Source organism: Acanthochromis polyacanthus, chromosome 11, assembly GCF_021347895.1.
Source record: "Acanthochromis polyacanthus isolate Apoly-LR-REF ecotype Palm Island chromosome 11, KAUST_Apoly_ChrSc, whole genome shotgun sequence".
NCBI classification, from domain to species: domain Eukaryota; kingdom Metazoa; phylum Chordata; class Actinopteri; family Pomacentridae; genus Acanthochromis; species Acanthochromis polyacanthus.
The window spans coordinates 40,505,053-40,529,548 of record NC_067123.1 but is presented as its reverse complement, the minus strand read 5'-3'; the positions used below and the strand labels follow the sequence as shown (position 1 = coordinate 40,529,548).

At 38.5% G+C, this 24,496-nt stretch overlaps 3 protein-coding genes across 3 annotated transcripts in view; 2 read left to right on the top strand and 1 right to left on the bottom strand.

Moving 5' to 3' along the window:
- Positions 1 to 464: 464 nt before the first annotated feature.
- Positions 465 to 3,472, bottom strand: tmem238a (transmembrane protein 238a). The gene is made up of 3 exons (XM_051955883.1): positions 3,336 to 3,472; positions 2,613 to 2,770; positions 465 to 863 (listed from the first exon to the last, which is right to left on the bottom strand). The coding sequence occupies exons 2-3, from the start codon at positions 2,761 to 2,763 to the stop codon at positions 700 to 702; spliced, it is 315 nt and encodes a 104-aa protein (XP_051811843.1). The 5' UTR covers positions 2,764 to 2,770; positions 3,336 to 3,472; the 3' UTR covers positions 465 to 699.
- A 2,547-nt stretch (positions 3,473 to 6,019) lies between these two features.
- LOC110950969 (coiled-coil domain-containing protein 106-like) lies at positions 6,020 to 13,659 on the top strand. The gene is given in 8 exon segments (XM_051955592.1): positions 6,020 to 6,171; positions 8,023 to 8,214; positions 9,174 to 9,331; positions 9,418 to 9,522; positions 9,589 to 9,615; positions 11,051 to 11,211; positions 11,931 to 11,967; positions 11,970 to 13,659. Coding segments are annotated over 8 exon segments (948 nt in total). The 3' UTR covers positions 12,086 to 13,659.
- An 847-nt stretch (positions 13,660 to 14,506) lies between these two features.
- Positions 14,507 to 24,496, top strand: part of cnot3b (CCR4-NOT transcription complex, subunit 3b) — a 44,403-nt gene continuing 34,413 nt past the window's right edge. Inside the window, 2 exon segments of the mRNA XM_051955698.1 lie at positions 14,507 to 14,650; positions 21,782 to 21,844. Of these exon segments, the coding sequence (XP_051811658.1) occupies positions 21,820 to 21,844 (25 nt within the window). The 5' untranslated portion in view covers positions 14,507 to 14,650; positions 21,782 to 21,819.

Sequence of the window (24,496 nt, the reverse complement as noted above, 5' to 3'; positions counted from 1 at the left end):
ACTCCATCGTACCCTAAAGTCCTTCATGAAAAATCTGAAGCACACAGCAGTAAAATGCAGTTCAACAATTACAGTAAAAGTATTAATTTGACTGATATCATCCATTGCATGCCCTCATAAGACCATAAACAGGATCAGCAGCATGCGACTGTTTGCAGTTCTTTTCAAAGATTTCATAGATTTTTGCTGAAACATTTGTAGAAGTTACATAATAGTTATGTAACAGTATGTTGTACTTTAAAGGTTGTTTTATTACCTGCAGTGTCTACTTTCTTTAAAATGCTGTCAGACAAATGAGCAAACGGAGTAAGAAATGTAAATTAACATGTCTGCTGTGTAAATATAAACATTAAAATTCTCATTGTTTGGTTGTTTAAACAGTTGATCATATCTCTTTTTAAATGTGTTATTGTAGAAAAGTCTGTTTTAGAGTTTTCTTTTTGAAATGCAACAAAACCAGACATTTCTCTGATTTAAAAACTGTCTTTTATTGAAATGCAACCAGAGACCAAAGGTTTTTGAAGGATCAGTCATTCTCCAACACATTAAAACATTTTTAAAACATCATTCATAATGAAATGACTGTAACAGAACCACATCTACAGCTGCTTGTAACACTTCAGTTTGATCTGTGTCTCTAAATCATGTTAATACTGACCAACACAGGCTTTTACACTGAAAGGAACCCTGACATCCTCCTCAGCGTGGGGTTCTGTACGTCCTGATCTTGCGGCTGAGGTTCCGGGCGAGTCGCTCCACGGCGCTGCTGATGTGTCCCAGCTCCTTCCTGGACGTCAGACCCTCGATGTTCCCGCTGTACCACAGGACCCAGCCGGCCAGAGACATGACCACGAACAGAGCTCCTAAACAGGTCAGAAAATTACTAATAATTAATAAAACATGATGATGAACAGAGCTCCTAAACAGGTCAGAAAATTACTAATAATTAATAAAACATGATGATGAACAGAGCTCCTAAACAGGTCAGAAAATTACTAATAATTAATAAAACATGATGATGAACAGAGCTCCTAAACAGGTCAGAAAATTACTAATAATTAATAAAACATGATGATGAACAGAGCTCCTAAACAGGTCAGAAAATTACTAATAATTAATAAAACATGACCACAAACAGAGCTCCTGAACAGGTCAGAAAATTACTAATAATTAATAAAACATGACCACAAACAGAGCTCCTAAACAGGTCAGAAAATTACTAATAATTAAGAAAACATGACCACGAACAGAGCTCCTAAACAGGTCAGAAAATTACTAATAATTAATAAAACATGATGATGAACAGAGCTCCTAAACAGGTCAGAAAATTACTAATAATTAATAAAACATGATGATGAACAGAGCTCCTAAACAGGTCAGAAAATTACTAATAATTAATAAAACATGACCACAAACAGAGCTCCTAAACAGGTCAGAAAATTACTAATAATTAAGAAAACATAATGATGAACAGAGCTCCTAAACAGGTCAGAATTTTAGGAGGAGTGTTCAACATGTGACACAAAATGAACCTAAAAAGACCTAAAATGTTCAAAATGTGACACAAAAAACAGATATCAAAACAAACTGAAAACTGCCACAAAAACGGCCACAAAAGACCTAAAATGCCCACAAAACAGCCTGAAAATGACCCCCCCAAAAAACCCAAAATGAGCACAAAGACACACAAAATAATCACAAAATGACAAGAAAATGACACAAAATGACCACAGAAAAGCACTAAATGACTCAGTGAGACAGATAATTATCCTATAAAGACACAAAATGATGACAGACATGCAAAATAACTAAAAAATTACAAAACGACCACAGAAAAACTAAAATCATCACAAACAGACTGAAAACAAGACAAAAATGCACAAAATTACCACAAAAAGACGTAAAATGCCCACAAAACAGATTGAAAATGACTAAAAAAGAACCAAAATGAGCAGGTCATGTAATCTGGAATTAACACACTTCCTGGAGAGGTGCTTTTCTAACGGGGAACTTAGTGGAAAGTGAGTTAATTTGTTATTTTCCATAGAAAATCTGATATATTGCCCAAAAAGAAATATCTGTCCTGATTATCTCAACTTAATAAAAGAACACAATCCAAACTCTTTGTGAATCAGCTCATTTTATTATTGTTTAGCTCATTAGAAGGTGGTTGGTGTTAAATTCAGACGTTATTTAGTTGATATTTAGTGATATCCAGTCATTTTTTATTAGTAAGTGATTGTTTCCATAATAAATAATGGTAGAATTTGTAAAGACATGACCATAATGAACATAAAAACATTAGTTTTTTTACTTTTAATAAAAATGTATGCAGATATATCCCATAGACTCAAAAGCTGAAACTCTGAAGATCATTTCTTCTTTTGACAGTTTCTGGTTTTCATCAGTTTTGTCATTTTAGTTAATTTTTCAAGGTTTCAAAGCCACCTGTGGGTTTCTGATGGTTAACATATGGAGACCCATTTGTTATGACTGTGGGCTTACACTGATTCACTTCACAGATTTTGGAATACATCTGCCTCTATCTACTATCTCCCAGTTTACTTGTCGTGTCTCTTCAACACCTCCAGCTCTGACTATGAGCTACGTACCAGTATAGACCAGTAAGTCTCCGTAGTCTCGTCCTTTAATCTCCAGATGGGCGAAAACTCCCACCAGCAGAATAGTTCCTCCGAGTAAATCCATCAGGACGGCAAAGGCAAGAGCCAGTTTACAGTGGGACAGCCGGTCACACAGACCCATAGTTCAGCTGGAGGACAGAAAACAGCATTATTATCTGATGGAAGAGGAGCTGCAGATACAGAAAAACACGAGAAAACTGCTGAGAGGTCAGCTGCTGTCATCCCTCTGATGACACTTCTATTAACACACTATCATACTGTAAAACCAGACAGTTCTGAGTTAAAGCTCCGCACTGAAAATGCTACATAAGCAGGAAATCTTCACCAAACATGAACAATAAACTGCAAAAAAAACATGAGTGGTCTCATCATTTTTCCATGACTGTATTCTGTGCAGACAGCTGGAGTTCTCTGTGTGCTTTTAATTAGTTTTATTAATGATGCATATTTAGTTCAGTTTGAGTTCAGACTTCAACGTGACTAAACTGCACCTCCTGGACAGTCTTGATTTATTTTTTCACCGAATAATAAACGAGTTTTTAGTTAGTTTTTTTTTTTTTTTTTTTTACTTTTTGAAGATGATCTGGAGTGTCTGCAGGGTCTGTTTCAGGAGGAGGTTCGTGTTGGATTTGACTAAATAAGAACAACTTTAATCCCAAACTTTAACTTTACTCCATTCACATCTTCACTTACTTGTTATTTTCGTCCCTTCGGCGACATACAACTCCTCATGAACGGTTTTTTTCGGATATGTACGTCTTTCTTTACTTCCGCCTTCACCTTCCTGCTCGCCGTTTACCTGAGCCCCGCCCCTCACGTGACCACCACAGAGCTTCTTCTCCTCCTCACTGGATGTTCTTATGACAAAGACAGAGATAAATTTATTCGTTTAATTCAGATTGCACAGTTTATTTTAACGTTGAATAATTTCCACATCCTTAAGAAGAGACTGGCAATGAATTATGGATAAACTGATGATGTATTAGTCTGATTATGTCTGTTTCTTAATTTTTCTGTTTATTTTTGGCTTATGTGCCCCTGACATGACCACCCTGGTTTGTACCTGTTAATGCACACAACAACAACAACAACAATGAATTAATAATAAATACATATATAATGAATAAATACATAAATAATATTGTTCTCCACTGTTTTAATTGCATTGATTTATTCACTTATTCTACTTTATCATGTGTCCTGGTCTAGACTCCAGAATGAGGTGTGTATAGAAAATATTGGGATTTTATTTCATTGTTTTTCAGGGTTCAAATGATTCTTTCTTTAAAAAAAACTCCACAAACAATAACAGGGATGACATTGAAACTAATTTTTGTTTTTGTTTTAATTTTTTGTTCTTTTCCTCCTATTTGCTGTTTCTTTCGCAAGTTAAACAAGAAGGGAAACCAATTCTATTTCCAACTAACTTTCTTTGGACTGAAGATGTTTTATTCTGAATCCTGGAAGAAGCCAGGAACGCTTCTGCGCATGTGTGAGCAGTCACGCCGGTACACCTGTAGACGCCACTTATAATCAGGTAATTGCTGAGAGTGAGCTGCAGAGGAGCAGCTGTGACTCGTTCCAGGCTGTATTACTGAAGTATAACTGCACACAACAACAGCATCCAGATAACAGCAGCTTTATCGGTTATTACCAGCAGACTGCCCAAACATGAACCCTGCAGCGGCAGAGACGACTCAAACCCGGCAGGTAACCGCAGCACGACACGGTGCATCCTCCGAGAGCAGCAGCGAGAACCGCTTAATGCTTTTAAATAAGTTCGAAACTCCTGTTTGCAGCTTTTTACAAACTAGAGCGTTTGTTCAGACCATCTTTGAAAAGCTGCACACCGGAGAAACTGCTGATGTTTGGTTTTCAACATAAGGAAATGAGTCCGTAGTGAAACCTACACGCTTCGTTTTAACACACTAATACCTAATTTAGTTTTCTGACATGCCCCTTTAAGAACAATGTCTATTTATTTAATTTCTTTTTTTTTAAACACAAGTATAATATGTACACAGGAAGTATGCTTACGTGAACAAACTTACTGGGTAATTAAATCGTACCAGGCTACAGCTTGTTATTATAAGCTAAATATGATGAATATAAATAACGATAAATGCTGAAATAACTCAGATTTATCATGACTTCTATTCATCATATGTAACCTCACAGTCAGTTTGAGTAAAGCAACCTGTTATTTATGCATAAGATAAGCTATGTTCTCAATTTTTTTTGCGTTGCTCTAACTTTACCTACTAAATTTTAACACAAATGACGCATTATTTTTCCCTTTGAACATTTGATTATTGCCAATTACATGACAATGCAACGCCAAGGGAAAAGTTATCATTAAATCGTGGTCATTTTAATTGATATTTACAAATAATATGAAATCAGCAGGGCTAGTTAGCCTACAGCAGCAAACCGTTTGAGCGAGATAACGAAAGCTAGTGTAGCTTTTAGCCCGCTTGTTAGCCTTTTATGTAGATTATAATGCAATTTTTTACTGCTTGTTAGCTATGTGTTACTGTATTAGATGATAATGGACAAATCTCATTTACAAATTAAATATGAGTCTGTATTGATAAGCTAAAGGCGTCGTTTTAAACACACTAATGTCAAATTTAGTTGATTATAATGATATTTCAAAATAATCTCGAAACAGCAGGGCTAGTTAGCCTACAGTAGCTAACAGTTTAAGCTAGCTAGCGAGAGCAACTACAAGCTAATGTAGCATTTAGTCAGCTAGTTAGCCTAGATAATAATACTGTTTTTACTGCTTGTTAGCTATTGGTACTACTGTATTAAATGATAGTGGACATATCAGATTTTCTGTTATGACAGATTTTATTTATTTCATTTTTATTTATTTCTTTATTTGATCGGGACAGTGTACATTAGCGAACTCTATTTAGACAGCAATAGACTTAAATATGCTGGATTATAAGCAACATGCTAATTTACATTCACAGTTCCTTGGCAGGTAACACAGTAAAACACAGGACAATAGATCACAATAAAAGGACAATAAGTACAATAGAAGGACATAAGTCACAATAGAAGGACAATGAGTCACAATAAAAGGACAGTGGATCACAATAGAAGGAGAATAGTCGCATAAAGGACATTAGAAAATATAAGCTCTAGTCCAAAATTAGTAGTAGATGACTAGTAGTCCCACACCATTAACTATATTTAGCTGAAACCAAAATTATCTGTATCACCTCAGATATTGATCAAGAAAACATCAAACATTCTGTGGTGTCGCTTTTTCGTTATGATGACCCAGATAAAACAGCAGCTTACACTGATCATTTGTAATGTTGCAGAGCTTCCACTGATTTTCTTTTTTGCATGTGATAGACAACTACATGCCGCAGTCTTCATCAGCAGCAGCGTCGTCGTCGTCGTCCTCAGCAGGAGGAGGTTGTATCTGGATGCCTATGTCCGTGTCTTTTCCCCCTGAGGAGAGTGTGGAGCGACCGCCGGCCTACCACCTGAACCAGGCCAGCAATGATGGACGGTACGTCACCTCTACTACACAGGACTACACAACAAGGGACTAGGCAGTTTGCAAATTAAAGAACAAGACTGAGGGTTAAAATTAAAAGTAAAAAAAATATAGAATTAAAGAATTGGAGAGACGATATCACACCAAAGAAACCAGGCAGCTAAAAGTCAAATAAACCCAGAGAGAGCATCTAAAATAAAACAGGTCATAATACAGAATAAAACACTAAAACTAAGTAAAGCTAAAAGTAAACCTCACAAAAAAAACCTAAAATCTGTAAAAAGTGGGTTTTAAGAAGTGATTCAACAGAAGTTAGTGACCCTGCAGGTCTGATCTCCTCAGACAGATCGATCCAAAACATGTCCTCCATTTATGAACCATGTTGTTATTTTCCTATTTAGTTCAAAATTGAAGTTTTTGGTAATCAAGGAATGAAAACTGGTATTTGGAAAAAATGTTCTAAATTAACAGTGTGTGAAAGCAGAGACCTGCTGTGCATAACGATGTAATTAAAAATGATTACTACAACCAAACAGGAATAATAGAACAGGAGTCCTGACTTCATCTCTTATTGTCCGCGTTTGTGTTTCAATCATTGTGTTTTATTCTGTTGTATTTCAGTGGTACAGATTATTACATAATTACCTGATCATATTCAGTCATTTTCTTGATCATGAGAATCATTTCCAGTCTAATCTACTAAAGAGCTGAATGAAACTTAGAAAGCACCTTCTAAGTTTTCTATCTTATACATGTATATAAGAAAGTTTTCTATCCTTAGATGTGTATATTTTTACTATTTTACCTTTTCTTACTATCTTTATTATCTGTACTTGCACTTTCGTGACTTTTTTGCACTCCTCTGTTTGTTCTAGAGCTCTGTAACGGTAAATTTTTCCTTTTGTGAATCATAAAGTCTATCTTATCTTATCTTATCTTTATCTTATCTTATCTTATCTTATCTTATCTTATCTTCACTAAGTTTCACATTTCTATTTGTTTATGGCTTTCTACATTAATGGAATAGGTTTAATAATGAAAACGCCTGAACTATGTAGCGAATAACTACTGTGGGATGAAATTTTCTGGAAGGTACTCGTGGACCTGAAACAACGATCATTAAGCATCGTCGTTTGAATCATTTCCCACCATTTCCCCTCTTTCTTCCGCTTCATTTAGAGGCACTGACTGTTTTTCTGGAGGCGTTACCTCTAAAATCAGGCCGACTGCGTTTTCTATGAGCATCAGATGACGTCATGGATTTAGTTTGGAAAGCCAAACATCACGGCACCGCTGTGGGCCGTTTCTGGTTTGAAGCCAAATGAAAAGGAGAGCACGAATAAGTTGGAGGAGGCAGCTCAGAGGCACGAATATAACTAATCTGAAACGATCAGAGCTGTAAAATGAACAGAAAACATCAATTAAGGCATAGTTGCACTTCTTTGTATGACAATCAGCTACAGTGTGTTGATCATGGTAGCATTAGGAATGATTTAATGTTTTTGTGAAGGAAAAAAGAACTAAACTGGTTGTTTTCTCCACATGTAACGTGAGATCAGTTTCAGCCTTAGCATGTGATTTGCACACATATAGTTAAATGTTGTGATGTGTTTATTGTATACATATATATATATATCTTTAGTTTTATTTCCATTTTTTGCTCTTAATTTTTCTACATATGGATATATTTTTTTCTTTCTTTTTTAAATTGTGTATTTATTTTTTCTGTCTTACAGGGTAAAGTTCAATCTACTTTCCTCAGTCCAAAGCAGTTGTTCTTCTGTAATGTTAGTGTTTTTAGCTGATTTCTCTCCTCCATGTCTATAAACTCGTTCCTCCTCTTATTTCTTCGTCCCTTCAGAGGCCGGTGGTCCAGGAGCTGCCCTACTCTCAGTACAGTCCGTTCTCCTGTGTCCAACTGAGGGCTCACTGTACGTCTCTTCTGGAGAAGAACGCCTGGCTGCAGAAACGCAGTCGAGGAAGCTGGAGGAGGAACGCAACTTCCTGCGCGTCAGCTGGACCGCTTTCATGCGTCAAGCATGAGGAGTCCAGAGGGTGAGGCGTCTGAAAGCAGCTTCTGGGCCTCGTCTTTAGCCACCGTGGACTCATTTTCACTGCAGTGTAAAGTCCTGCAGCTCTATGGAAGCAGAAGAAAGCAGGACTAGAAGTAGAGAGAGCTCACAATATGACACCAGTTACAGTGAGATAAACGATTACAGAACTAAAAAAATGAAATGGAAGTTCTTTGATTGGGGAAGAAACACGGTGCCTCTGATAGGATAGATAATTTGTTTCCACTAGTGATGTCCAATATTGTCTTTTTTTGCCAATAACCGATATTGTCAAACTCTCAATTTCCGATATCAACAGATGCGATATCTGTGGGCTGTTCAGCTAATGTTAGGTAACATCACATATCTCTGTGGTGGAAGTAACACATCATTTTATTGGATGATAAGATGTAAACATTGTCTGAGCAAAACAGGAAACTACTTCAACTGAAGTTATGGAAAAAATGCTGTATTTATGTTATATTTAAATTGTCTCAACAACAGTTCACACTCTCCATCCCTCTATGAGTTGGTTAATGTCAGCGAAATCCAGGCGTTATTTTATAGATTTTCATGATAGGCAAAAACGAGAATGATATTGACCAATATTAGATTTTTATGCTGATATCAGGCATAACGTTTTACAATTTTTAGTTTTTGACAGAATCTGCCTTCCTGCAAATTGTTTATTTCTGGTGAAGTTTTAGAAATTCAGGCTGAATAATTTTTAATGAAATCTTACAATTTTAACCTTGGTTAAGTCACAGATGAGCAGTTCAGGGACCATGGGAGAGTTGGAAATCTGCTGATTCTTTTCTGTTTTTACAGTTTTACAGTCAGGAAGTCTTTCTAACCTGAGCTTCAGGAGGCTTTAAATGGACCTGATGTCGCTTCTACATTTCTTTCTTCTCTTATCGTCGCTGAACATGAATCCTAACTCCTGGCTAGTTTTTCTTCTCCCAGCCACAGAGTGGTGTGGAGACGCCCAGCATGCTGTGAAGGTCCAGCCGCCAGCTCTCCCTCCCCTCCCTCCCCCATGACCACCAGGTCTGGAATGACCCTCAAACGCCTCCAGGGACCAGGACCAGGACCTCGGACCCGCCGCAGCGCCCACATCCCTGGTGAGGAGGATATGGATGGACTGGAGTTTTATCTCCTCATCTCACAGTGGAATGAAGGAGGTTTTCTTTTTTTTTCTTGGCTGTAGTGAAGGAGGAGTATCACCTGGAGGAGGAGAAATACTTCACCGACGATGAGTACGTGGAGGAGGAGGAGGAGGAGGAGGAGATGAGGACTCTTCGGCGGAGAAGGGGTCAAAGAAGAAGGGCAGAGGACGAGCCACCGGAGAGCCGAGGATGAAGATGAGGAGGATCTTCAGGATCACCCGGCAGGGAGAGACAAAGAGGTGAGGTCATCGAATGCACCAGGATGCAGAAAACAGAAAAGAAGATTTAGTGTCTGAAAACAAAGATAGAGAGGAACTGTTTTCTTTTAATCGATAAATCCTATTAAGGAAGCAAAAACTGGCAGGAAATGTGTCTGTTGATCCTCTGAATCCAAAACCCACCGTGTTTTCCTTTAATTTGTCACCGTCTATATTTGAGAGCTGCACCCCAAAGTGATTTAAAAAATACTATTCTCCAAACACCAGGAAGCAATCAGTTCCTCTGCCTTCAATATTAAAGGCATGTGGGTTCCTGTAAGCATGTAGAGGCAGTTTGATTCGTAGTTGGTGCTCTATAAATAATATTTAATTGAAAACTACCATCAGCCAGAAACTCTAAGAGGAGAAAAAATCATCTTATTTTGAGCTTTTCGGTCATTCTGCTCATGTGATGTATCGTCACTGGAAAACAGAACCAGATCTAAGCTTAAAAAATTAAAAAACCTTTATTTCACATATCTCATTTAAAAATTGGCCAGAAATAAACAGTTTGCTCTTCACCAGAATCAGCAAAAAAACTAAAATGATTTGCTTCATGGTGCAGCGCTGAAACTCTGACGACAGCTGAGATCCATTTCAAACTGCTCCTCTCACGTACAAGTCCCTCCATAACCTGACCCTCCTTACCTCCAACAACACCGACCTCCCGTCACCTTCGTTCTGCACACCAAACCTCCTGACGCCCATCATCCGTACCAGCACCGGACTTTGGGGGACCGAGCCTTCGCAGCCGCTGCCCCCCCAACTCTGGAATTCACTTCCACCACCCATCAGGAACTCAGACTCACTTTCGACCTTCAAAACCCTCCTAAGAACCCACTTGTTTGATCTGACTTTTGCTTATTTTTTTTTTCTGTCTATCTTGTAAAGCGTCTTTGAGTGACCAAAAAAGCGCTATATAATCTGATGCGTTATTATGATTATTATTGACAGACACTTGACAACAATCCAGAGAGTTTTAGTCTGAAACTGCAGGCAGTGTTTACATAGAAGATGTCAAATATGTCTCATTTTATTCCAGTATTAAGTAAACTGTGATGACAAATGTTCCACATGTTGAATTCAAATAAATATTGAAAGAAAATCTGATTTTTGAAATTGTTCTGGACATTCTAGCTGCTCTGAAAATTTCTACTAAGACAGAATCTCTCTGCTTCTAGTCGTGGTGGTTCTGTTTCCATGGAGCTGCAGGACTTCATATTGTAGTGAAATGAGGAAAAATGTGAGGTTCACAGGGTTAACTAGTGTTTTCTTTATTCTTCTGTGCCACAAACCTATTTGTTGTCCACAAACAACTAAAACCAGACCCACTGAGACACACGGTTTCATCAACAAAGCTGCTGTCTACAGTAGATTCAGTCCTGACTGATTGCATTGTTTCTGTTTTCTGCTCCAGTTAAAGACCCAGACGGGGTTCTGATTCGCTACAAGAAGATCCTGTCCACCTACCAGCGGGTGAGGAGCATGTCCAGAGCCTTCCAGATCCACGGAGTCGACCGCAACACCATGGCTTCCACCTCCCCGATCGCCGAGCTGCTGCTGGTGGCTCCAGAGAAGGTCTGAATGTAGAGTTCCTGATGTGGACTTAGTGTGGGCCAGAGACAAGGAAGGAATTCAGTTCAAAATTCTAAATGTAACGTGGAGCATCAGCTGTATATTTTAGGTAAAGTTTGGTTTGGGAACCCTTTAAGAAATGACATTTATCAGTCAAACAGAAAGAAAGATCAGATTTTCTTCTTTCTGATGGTCCTTGAACTCATCATTTCCATCAGAAAAACTCAATCTGAGCTCAAGCTTGATTTTGATGAATTATTATATTTCACCAAAATCAATAAAATATCACCAAAAGTAGACCGTTTGCTCAAAGCAGATCGTTTAAAAAAGGAAACGTGCTCTCCCTGCTGCCATGGAGCCTCGACTGACTCAGCTGAGACCAACAGTCATGTGACAAAAATTCAGTGATTTTCAGCTGAACTGCAGGCAGTGTTTACTCACAAAGTATGGACACCAGTTAGAAATGTAAAGATATCATACGACAGTTTGTAGAGTTTCTTTTATTCCAGTACTGGTAACACCGGTTCAGAAATGTTCCACACGTTAATTTCAGGTTTGTTTCCATTTTTGTAAATTAAATCAACAAATCTGTCTCATGTTTTACTTGTTTTATGCTTTGTGTTGTTACCGCTGCGTGTTCCATCGTGTTATCAGCCTGAGCTGTAAAAGGATCTAAAGAGCCCAGATTTGTGCCTCTATGAACGGCTCTGATGTTCTTGCAGGTGACAGAAGTCGGGGAGTTCGAGGCGTCGAAGGAGAAGCTCTGGATTACGCCCGGCGGTGCTACAAGACGATGGACGAGCAGACGCACGCTAAAGTCCAGACCATGAAGAAAACTCACAAGCTGCTGCCCATCTCCTACAGGTTCAGGAACTGAGGAGGAAATGAGAACAAAACACAAACAACAAACACAACTTTTGCAGCTGGTTTTGTGAGACTGAGAAGATTAAGTAGTTTCTCCAATGAGCTGCTTGTTTTGTATAAATAGGCTTTCTTCCTTCATGTGCAGCCAGGAGAGTTGAAATGTTTGTTTTTGTTTATTGTCAGATTTGGTTTTGCAGAGACTGAAGTAAATTCTGTTTTTTTTTTCTGTTTCTTCGGCTATCAGTCTTTGGACATGAGTTATTTTTCTCCAGATCTTGTGTCAGAATAGTCAGTTTGACTAAATGTGTCTTTAAGTTGTGAAAGATTATTTTTCTTCCTGAGTAAACTAATTTCTTTCGGTTTTGTCTCTATTAGATGAGAGCGATATGTATTTTCTTTATTTTTTGACTTGCACAGAAATATCAGGGAATGTTTAAGTTTGTTATCAATTATTTAACAAAGCAAGTTTTTTTATTTATGTATTCACGCCTTCATTATGAAAGTATTTAAGCTGAAAGTATTATTGTTGCTGAAATTTTTGGAATTATGACTGAAGATGTATAACATGTTGCACAAGAAAATAAATGTTGTTCCAGATGTTATTGTTAGTTTTTCTTCAGAGTCAAGACTCATCAGTCATTGGAGAATAAATTCAAGCTTATAAGTCCTGAATTCAAAAGAAAATATATGTAGAAATGTCACAGACTTTCTCTGAGTTTGAACAGGATTTCAGCTTAATTGTACTTTACAGGAGGATTTAGACATTTTTTTAAGTAAGCATCTTAATTTTAAACGTGGAAGTCTTCATTATGAGCAGAAGCAGACAGACTGCTGAAAACATCTGATTTATGATTTAAAAACCATTGAAGTGAAACAGAGTTCACGTCCTGCACTTTGCTGCAGCCTGCAGCGCCCTCCAGTGGGAGAAAGTAACAATGCAGAATAAATAAACTAAATTGTAAATTGTTTCTGAAATTACAAATTTGGACTCAAGAAAGCTTCATTAATGATCTTAACATCTAAATTTAATATCAAGTGGCAACAGTTGAACTTTCCGAAGAAATTTCTGAGCATTTTTCATTCCTGTCACGTTTTACTCCCTCATTTTTCCTGCACATCCACGGTGGTAGAGAAACATGTTTTTGTGCAGAATGACTCAGTTACTCTGCTATAAATCATCCATAAATAAAAGTTGAGTTTGTTTAATTACTTACTTTGAAAGAATGGAATAACCTGCAATCATTTTGTCCCCACAGTTGTTGAAAATGCTGGAAAATAGTGATTTAATATGAGAGATATTCTGCTGCTTATGTTTTAAAAGTTTTTCCAAACTTCTCTCCTCTCTGTGTGAACAGCACAGTCATCTGAAGGATTAAAGAATTTTCTTTCATTTTTTTTGAGCAAATGATTTATTTTTGGCAAATATTTAAATGAGACATGAAGGACAAAATAGTTTAAATGAAATATGAACATTTTAAGCTCAGATTTGGTGACTTTTCCAGATGGAATCACACATGAGGAGTTCAAGGACCACCAAAGTGGAAAATGTGACAAATTATTAAAAATAAAAGTTTAAAAAAATAGAGAATTAAAGAAGTAGAGAGACGACATCACACCAAAGAACCAGGCAGCTGAAAGCCAAATAAAGCCAGAGAGAGGACAGAATACAGAATAAAACACTAAAACTAATTAAAAATAAAAGTAAACCTCACATAAAAGCAAGTTTATAAAAGTGGGTTTTAAGAAGTGATTTAAAAAAAATTTCTGACTCTGCAGGTCTGATCCCTTCAGGCAGGTCGATCCAAAGTGGAGGTCTAATACTCATACAGATGACAGTTTAAATAAGATTTACATGAGGACGGAAAATGTTACACCATCATAAAATCAAAATATGATGATCATACAGTGGAAACAAACGTTTGAATGTCTCTGAGGACAATAACAGCAACAACAAACAAAACGTAGCTTAATGAATTTAGCCATTTAAATACATTTTAATCAATCTGACTGATGATTTACAAAAAATAAAAAAAATTAGATCAAGCTTTATGAATTTTTTGCTCTGCATGAATATATATATATATAAAATACAAAATGGCCACGTGGATTAAACAAATAAGCAAATAATGTCTGGATTAATTAACAAATCGATTCCTACTAAGCTCGGGCAGTGGACTGCTTTTCCCACAAGCCCCTGCGGCCAACGGGAAGGGCGGGGGTTGGAGTACAGTTCCAGTGAAAACTCAGGTTACCCTTTGACCTTTTCGAGACTTCCAATCAGAGCGGGAGATACGCTGGAAGTAGTAAAACCAGACCGTCATGACAGACAGCCGCTTTCGACGAATAGGTGTGCGGGAGCGGACTTAAAGGACCAATCAGAAGCGAAGTGGGCGGTGCTCCTGTCCAACGGGGCATCGGAGGAGGAGGTGTTCCTGGTAGCCATCTTGGATGTGCGGAGTGATTGTTTAGCGAGAAGAATTGACATTTTTTTTTAGAAAATAAGCCTTCATACTGAGTCGCTGAAGATCTGACGGAGTGCGGCGACAGAGGAAAGCGATCGCAGCTCGGAAAAATCCAGGTAAATTGGCCTCGGAGCCAAAGGTGATGCATTATTTGTGTGTCTTCTCCCCTTTTCTCTCTCCTCTCTCCCACATCAAACAGCGCAGCCGGTGGGAAGCTGCAGCTCTAACACTGACAACAACTTCTTGTCCGGGTTTCTGCTCCTAAAACGGAGGAAAAGCTCAACTTCTAGGGTAGAGCCGCGGTGTGTGAGCTCGGAGTTGGCGGTGAAGTGTGTGTGTGTGTGCTCGGATGTTGGTAGAGTGTGTGTGTGTGCGCGCTCGGATGTTGGTGGAGTGTGTGTGAGTGTGTGTGCTCGGATGTTGATGCCCACTGTTGGCACGAATGATGCCCGTATTGTTTATAAACATCCCGGGCTAACAAACACCCCCCACCCCACCCCCGGTGAGCAAACACCGTTTGGTTGTTTGGTTAACTTTGTCCAGATATGTTTTCAAGTTTTCATGTTTGGTTGTAAAATAGTCCAAAAACAGGCGGTAAAAGGAGCAAACTCAGCTGGTCAGTGTGGATGTGTGTTAGTGGGACAAGAGAGGGTCTGTGTCTAGATGGATAGATAGAAACTTTATTAATCCAGAGGGAAATGCAAGTATTCAGCAGCTTACATACAAAAACAAAAATACTGACCGTTGAACAAAAGTGTAGGTCAACTTTAACTGTTTTAGAGCAACTTTAGCTCATGTAGAGCAAGTTTAACTCCTTTAGAGCATAGATAGATAGATGGATAGATAGATAGATAGATGGCTAGATGGATCGATATTCAAGTGTTCAGCAGCTATGTCATTGCATTTCTGCAACAAAACTTTCTTGGCACTTCCAAAAAAGCAAAGACAACATAGTATAACAAACAGTAATATAAAACAAGTCTATCTATCTATCTATCTATCTATATCGTAAATGGAAACGAGTATTTTAAAAAGTGTGAGTGCGATGAGGTGCAGCGTCTGCTTTAAAGCGTCTGATTCAAGTAAAATGCTCAATTTAAATTGATTATTGCACATCAAAATAATTATTGTCCATCAGTGAGTCTGTGTCTGAGAGCAGGAGGACAGAGGACAACAACAGAAGTAACAGACAGACAAGACAGCCAGGTTAATAGTCAGATTAACATTAAAGGTTTGTATATACTCTGAAAAATTGCTGCACAACACAAAAAATCATTTTAAATTCTATAGAAATATTGAATGTATTAAATGTCAATCTACAGCGTGATTTGAAGTGACTTTGACAGGTAGTAAGACAACAGCTGTGTAAAACTAGATAAGGTGCGTGACATTTTAGAATCCCATTGGTCGTAATGTAATCAAATAATGCTAAAGCTGCGTTTACTGGTTTGTTTGTGGAAGTCCTGTTAGTCAGACGAGGCTGTAGCTGCAAAACGAGGACCTGCAGGTGATCGGCTCTGTGTCACAGTTTGCTGAAGTTTTAAAAAAAACTTTACTGAGTTTTGAAAGTTTCAAACAAAGACTTATAGTTTTGTCTGTGTTGTTGGTCCTCTTTGTGTACTTTTACTGAGAAGTCCAACCAGGGGCAGGAGTTGAAAATTGGCTTGATGCTATAAACTCTGTATGCAAGACATCAGATGTTCTCTATGTTAATTCCATGGTCCCTGATCGAATAAATAAATGAATAAGTTTCCCTGAAGGTTTTGACACCAATACACAGGCATGTTTTTAGTTTTTCCTGTGATATAGATTGCGATTTTCACCCAGTGCCTTTTAGGGCTGGGTATCAATCTAAAAGTTTCGATACCGGTACCAATTCCGATACCTTCACTTCGATACCGGTTCCTAAACGATACTTTTTTCGATACCAGTTTTACAATATATACTCTAACAGAATGAAAATTGCATTACACATTACTTTTCACATCTTGAGTTTAATTTTCCAGTGATTTCCAGTGCAAAAGAACTTTTGCAAGCAATGTTCAGTTCAGTACATACTGAGCCACCTTCACCCCTGGACCCTTCCGCCGTGGAGGAAATGCGCCCGGCGGGGGACGGCCCGTACCCGGCGAGAGGTCCCGCGAGGGCATCCTCCCGCACCGAGCGGCCGCCCCTGGCCCGCCGAGTTGAATCCCCCGGGCGGATTGCGCGGACCCCACCCGTTTACCTCTTAACGGTTTCACACCCTCTTGAACTCTCTCTTCAAAGTTCTTTTCAACTTTCCCTTAAGGTACTTGTCTACTATCGGTCTCGTGCCGGTATTTAGCCTTAGATGGAGTTTACCACCCGCTTTGGCATGTACTGCAACTTTAGCTCATGTACTATTGACAAACGTGAAACCTGTCTGTGAATGGGCAGCATGTTTTTTTCTGGCTTGCCGCAATCACGTGTAATGTTACAGCCAATCACAGGTTTGCTTTATCTTAATCACGTGATAAGTACCGGAACATGGAACCGAAAGACGAGGCTTATTTTGATACTCATTAGTACCGAAACATTTCGGTCGGTGCCATTAAAGAACCGAAGTTCGGTACTCAGCCCTAGCATTTAATAACATTTGGAAACCGTACTAAAATGAGTGGAGGGATTTTCTTGTGCATTTGCATAAAAAAACTAGAACAAATCCAAAAGTTGAAATGTTTCTTATTAGTATTTGGACTTTTTTTTCTGCTTCCGTTGACATTCATATCAGACTTTGTGCCTTTTGTACAGAGCTTGATGGGGTTTTTCTAGCTGTACACTGGTTTTAGAGACTAAATAATTCACATTTTTGTTAACAGAACTACGTTCACTTTCATGCTGTGCTGCATTTCTGCTAATTTACACCAAAATGATCATCTGCAGAGGCCAAAGATAATTTTAATTACACCGCAAACTCCTCACTGGCTAAAAACCTGCTCCTCAATATACACTAGAATTTACAGATATTCCCTAAACGCCTCATAAGCAGACTGCGGTAGAAGCTGCTCGTCGGCCGTGCACAGAGAAGCTTCTAGTCTCCACAGCAGCTCAGACGGCTGTGAGACCTTGAAAAGAGTGAAATCTGGTGTTCTAATGTCAGAAACCAAGTGATTATATCTGCATGGGCTGTTTGCTATGAGCGGTTCTTAATCATCAGCATCACAATCAGTCATCTTTACTACTGTGAGAAACTGTGATTCTTATTCCCTTGATTTGCCACCTTTAGAAGAAAAGCCTTGTTTTTGTTTGTGTTCCTCGCTCATTTGTCCGTGCACATGTGGAGCCTGTGTGTCAGCAAACTCCTTTTAATAGAGTTTGAAAACGCTGTAAGAACCATGCTGGTTTCCTTTTTGTGTCAGAAAGCTAATGTCCTCTTGGGTTTTGAGAGACTCTGACATTTTTTACGGTTTTCTTTTTAACAGACCAACAAAACCAACTAAGGGTAATCACTAGGGCTGTGTCCAACCAAATATTTCTCAAAATGAAAGCACTTGGATCTTTGGAGAATTGTTTTTTGCAGCTTGTTGGGGAAATATCTTCTGATTGACACGCCTGTTTACATTACTTTAGATCATGCATGTTGTGACAGTCGGTGAGAGAAGCTGTTAGGTTGTAGGTGTGGTTAGGCTCTTTCTGTTCCTTCAAACATTCACAGCATCATCTCACTAAGTGTTCCTGCAGTATCCACGTATTTTATTCACCTTTTTGCTGTTAGCCAGAGCTGCAGCTGAGCTCTGTGTAAGCTGCTGTTTGACAAACTCAGAGGAAACACTCCCAACTAGAACTGAAAATGAAGCTTCGATTGATGAACAACAAAGACATATAAAATACCTTTAAAAGAGACTTAAAATAATATCTATAATAAACCTAGCACAGAGAGGCACAAAATGATTGCAAAGAAACAGAAAATGGCTTTAATGTTGTCCTAAAGTGTCAATAACTAGATGAAAATTTATCACAAATGACATGAGATTGTCGTTATTTTCATAGGAAAAGATGTTACAGTACAGACATTTCAGCACAAGAAGAAGCTTTCTGCAAAATGTTTATATCAGCGCTGACACGGAGTATTAATAGCAAAGCAGTACCTGTCCCTACAGGTAAATAAGCGACAGATTGACATTTAAAAACAACTTGGACATGAGATCTGTTGCTCCAGAGGCGGTTTGCAATCAGAGAAACTGCTGATGATGTTTTTCCTGCTGGTGTGAAGAAACAAAGATGATGATGATGATTGCTGTCAGATTACCACTGGCTGGTGAATGTATATAAATGCCTGTAATTATTGACAGTTAGCTCACTTCCTCCTTCTAATTAGAGAGAAGAAGAACAAACCTGCTCAGTCCCACCTCATGAGCATCATGTTTCATAAAGACCACCTTATTTACCTTAGTTTTATATACTAACCTTTACTGTTAATGTTGCTAACCTGCCTTCTCTGTTGTTTTATGTTGCATGTAAGCTGCTGAACGCTTAAAATTCCCTCGGGATTAATGTCCGTCTGTCCGTAGAGGTTTTTTGCAGAAACGTCCATTTTGAAGCATCGTCTACAATCACCTCTACAACTCAGCTTTGTGAGACCAGCGCATAGAAGAAATTTAATAAATCTGTTTTGTTTCTTTTACTGAACTGACAGGGATGAACTTGACTGGTGGACAGGCAGATTCTGCTGTGTGAAAAGAGTTCAGCTCTTTGAAGTCCTATTTTGCCACCGCTCTGTGGCATTCATTAACCCCGTCCTGACTTCGGTTTGCCACGAGGGCCATTAGTGCTCAGTGGGGGGGCTGTTCTGCAGAGGCCAAAGTAGAAACAGCACAGCGGAAACCATGCGAGTTCTACTTTATCATCGAACTAAATGAATTCTAGACCTGTGTGCACACATGGTGCTTTTAAAGACGCTGCTCTGCCACAGAATGCAGGCTTATAACAGGCTGTCTAGTTAGCAAAACGGTCAGATGTAACCAGGGGAGTCCAGCTCATCTTAGTCCAGGTTCTACATCCAGTCCAGTCTGATCTCCAGTAAAACCACAGCATGATAACCTAGAAATAACCACAACTCCTAACGGTTCCTTTGGTTTAGTGCAAAAGTGTTCACATTTAAGGAATTATCTTTTTGCAAAACGTCATGAACAACCTGAAATTTATGGAGAAAAATAAATTCAGTTTCATCCTCAGTTTATCATTTCCACATTACAACTTCCAGATCACAGAGTGTCTACAAAGGAACACAACATTTAGTCACCTGGAACTGAACCATGTAATATTTTACTTTAAAAAAGACACAAAAAAAAACAAGACAAAATATTACAAAAGTGACACACAAACAACAAAAGAGAGAAACAAAATGAATCAAATACATAAAACTAAACAAAAAAATGACAAAAGTTAGAAAATGACAAAGAAAAGCAAAACACAAAATGACAAAGAACAAGAAAAACAGACAGAATATTAAAAAAAAGAGACACAAAACAACAACAAAATCGATAAACAATCTAGTATTTCACTTTCTGATCCAAACAACTTGTCATGGTCTAGAAATGATTTTAAATTTATAGTTTTACTAATTTACAATCTGCAGTTAATGTCTTCTCTGTAGTTTTTACACTTTGAGGGCCGGATTGGACCCTCTGGAGGACCACTTTTGGACCTCATGTTGGACACTCCTGATTTAAATAAAGACTCAACAAACATTTTTTTTAGCTGTGGAGCTTCACGTCTTTACCAAAATGGAAACGGCTGATGTAACATGTCTCTAAAGTTGTTGCCACCAGGTTTTGGTGTCAGTGCCTCAGTCAGCTGCTGCCATAGTTTACATGCGTGTGATCACAGTTGTGCACGCCGGGACGCAGCTGAAGCGTGTAAACGGAGGCAGTGGAAGTGGGCCATCAGATGCTACAAGTGCAGACTAGTTTCTGTGTTGATGGAAAACGTTCTAGAAACTCACGTTCAGTCAGTTTGGGAGGCAGATTTAGACATAGCAGGCACACAGATAAGTTAATCTACAGCAGGGGTGTCCAACATGAGGCCCGTGGTCCTCCAGAGGGTCCAACATGAGGCCCGTGGTCCAAAAGTGGTCCTCCAGAGGGTCCAATCCGGCCCTCAAAGGGTAAAAATTACAGAAAAGACATTAACTGCAGATTGTAAATTAGTAAAACTAGAAATTTAAAATCATTTCTAGACCATGACAAGTTGTTTGGATCAGAAAGTAAAATACTAGATTGCTCGTTGTGTTTCCTTTTTGTCTTGCTTGTGCTTTTTGTCTATTTTTTTGTTTTGTTTCGTGTAGTTTGTCTCATTTTTTTTGTCATTTTGTGTCTCGTTCTGATATTTTGTCTTATTTTTGTCTTATTTTTGTATTTTTATTTTTGCCAGGTTTTTGTCCTTTTGTTCCTCGTTTTTGTCATTGTGTGTTTCCTTTTTGTCTCGCTTGTTTTTTATCATATTTTTGTCATTTTGTGTTTTGCTTTACTTGTTATTTTTGTTGTTTTGTGTTTCCTTTTTGTCTATTTTTTGTTGTTTTCTTCCTGTTTTTGCCATTTTTGTCTCGTTTGTCAATTTTTTTTGTCACTGTAGCTTTTTTGTCACTTTTGTTTCGTGCCGTTTGTCTTTTTTTTTGTCATTTTGTGTCATTTCAGTAATTCTTTGTCTTGTTTTTGTCATTTGTCTATTTTTTTGTCAAATTTTTTGTTGCTTTTTTGCTTTGTTTCATGTTGTTTGTCTCATTTTCTGTCATTTCGTGGCTCTTTTTTGTAATATTTTGCATAGTTTTGCTCTTTTTTTGTCTTGACTTTTGTCATTTTGATCATTGTACTGGTCCGGCTTACTTTAGATGAAATTGGACTGAATGTGGCTCTTGAACTACAGTGAGTGTGACACCCCTGCTTTACAGCAATCAAAATTACTCCTGGAGTCCATTTGACAGCAGATGACATGAAATGAGGTTTTGTTGAGGATCTTTAGGTACATTTTGGAGTTTAGAGGCTACAATCAGATGCAGATCTTCACCTCTGGAGTCGCCCAAAGACGCTTCAGACGAGCTGCCGCCTCAAAACGAGGACAGTTGTCTTTCCATTAGTCCCACTCCACTTTTCTGACAACTTTCTGTCATTGCTCTCTATCCTGTTTCAGTATTTCTTGTTTCTCTATTTGAAATCTGTCCAGATGAGAAGTCACAGCAGCTTTTCTGAATGTTCACAACCTCTCCTAATCTCTGTTTCCTCCTACAGTGAAAGAAGGCATGAAGACATCATCCTAGTCGTCAGCCATGGCCGATAAAAGGAAACTACAAGGTGAGCTTTCTGGCTGGGTGTGAGGGTTTTTTGTGGTCTGATCAGGAGGCAGGGGAACGAGGTTTACCACAAATTATAACACAGGGAGCTCCACAATCACAGAACAGCATTTCAGCATCATTGTTGTTTGTTTCGCTGTGATTGACCCGTGTGTCACGCTGTTTACATCCGTGATTGGAGCGTGATGACACTCACCGCTGCTGTTTAGTTCTGTGACCAAAAGTGGAGAATTTGACTGTAGTGTGTTTCTTTATTTAGTTTCACGCTGTTTGCTTAACCCTCCTGTTGTCCTCATTTATGGGCTCCAAAAATATTGTTTCCTTGTCGGAAAAAACCCAAAAATTCAGCAAAAAAATCCACAAATTTCTGAAAATTTGCAAAACCTTCAGAAAGAAAATCCCAATAATTCCTTAAAAGTTTCCCTTAAAAGTTTTTTTTTTTTAAATCCCCCAAATTTGGCAAGAAAAATCTGGTAGGATTTTTAAAAAAATTAGTAAAAATCTTTAAAAAATATCTAAAGTGATTCCATATATATCAGTAAAACTTCTGATATTTTCTTGAAGAACATTCGCATAAAAATCACTGGATTTTGGTTGTGCTTTTTATTTTAATGAAAGTTCTTCAGAAACATTTTCAACATTTCTTTTTTTCCACCAAAAATGTTCAAAGATTTCCCAGAAATGTTGAAAATGCGGAAATCAGAAGTTTCACTGTGAAAATATATATTTTTCCACATTTTCAAACTTTAAAACGGGTCAGTTTGACCCGCAGGACAACACCAGGCTTAAATCAGAACCCGGCCTCGGAAACACAGAAAAGTCACATGCACTCACAAGTAGCTTGTTTGCTGAGTTGTGTAATCTGTTATCCTGCCAGGTCAGAGGGTTCTGGCTCTGGTTTTGGTTCCTGTGGCTTTGCATAAAAAATGATGGATTTATCTGAACTATTCTGTCACAAGAAGCTGAGCAGAAGCGTCAGAAAATGTTCTGTCTGTGTTGATATTGGTGGCTGGTCATCACACCTGACCGTTTTACAAGCCGTAAACATGTGTTTTTGTTTTCTGGATACTGGATGACGTCGGCTTTGGCCCAAAATCAGCATTAATCAGATGATAAGAAAACACCTGTCAGGCTAAAGGTTTCAGTTTTGTTTGGAGACGTTGCACAAAATCAAATATTGCACATTTTACACGTCAGTGGAAATAGTTTTTTTTTTATCTTGCCTGTTCCAAAAACATTGAGTGTTATATCTGCAGCTGCCAGGAGGCTATTAGGAAAGAAGTGGACGTAATAATTTGTTAATTTCACAACAGTAGAGACTTGATGTTCTCTGTCATGAGGTGGAAAATGTTTGCAGATGGCAATCAAAACAAGTCCGAACAAGTTGGTTATTGGCAGAAATTCTGTCGATAAGGAGGTAGAACTTCTGAAATGTGCTTCTTTAAAGACAACGGTAAACCGCTGAAGGAAAAAGGGTTTCTGAAACAATCATTATTTAATAATCATTCCTGACCACGTATGCTTCACTGGATGTTCGAGAAAACAGAATTTGGAACACAGAAGTGATTAAACTTTTAAGCAATTTCCTTCTCTGACACTAATTGGTTTATAAATGAGTAGAATGAAGTGAGTGTTCACATCAGGAACATGTAAAACAGGTGAAATAAACATTAGGTTACTGAAATGTAGATGAACAAAAAAAGGACTCAATTTAAACTGCTCTTCGTTAACCACAGCAACCAAGCTGCCACACTAAGACACCTGGAATATCAGCACATTTTAACCGATTAAATCAACAGCATCAATCAGTTAATTAACAATTAATCATCAACATTCATAAAAATATTAAATATTCCCTCCAGTTGTGTCTATCTGTTTTCCATCTCTGCTGAAAGCTTTCTGTTTGTTTGGTAAATATGACACGGGCTGTTTCTGTGCACAGGGTGACGTTGCGTCCGTCGTGCACGTTGGCAAACAGCTGTGCAAAAGTCTGCTCATGATGCTGACACACTTTCACAGACAGCAGACAGACGCTTTGTTTCTGGCCACATCTAACGCCTGACCGCTGCATCGCTTCGGTCTCGTCTGTTCTCAGGACTTTTATTTTGAAAAATGTCCTCAGTGTGACCGCCTGATGTTTGGCTGATGTCTGGAGCTCTTCAGATGATAATACGAAGCCTGACGCTCATCACAAGCAGCGTTGTAACCTGACCCAGACCTTTGTGTGAAGACAGAAAACCTCAGAGCTTTTCTCCGTCCCACAGAAACCCTCCTCTGAGTCCTTTGCTGTTATTTTCCTTTTCTACAGGATTCTGTGTCACTCATCCCGTCACGTGCGCTCATCCTGTCATATTAAAAACAGAAAACCTGCACATGTATCTCCCCAAAATGTCTTCATGAAACAGATGAAGGAGCAGCGCCACCCCGGCTGTGTCAGATTTTTAATGTATTATTACAGAGGAGGTAGACTTTCATCTAAAAATAACACACCCGCAGCAGTATCTTAACATCAAGGCCGTTTAAGGACAAACTGGAATTTGTTCAGACAACTTAGTTAGAGCTGCAGTCTATTCTCTGAATCTTTCTCATCAGTCTGTGTTCGTTAGCGACCGCACAGCTGATCAAACGGACGTCAGAACCACGTAGGATTATA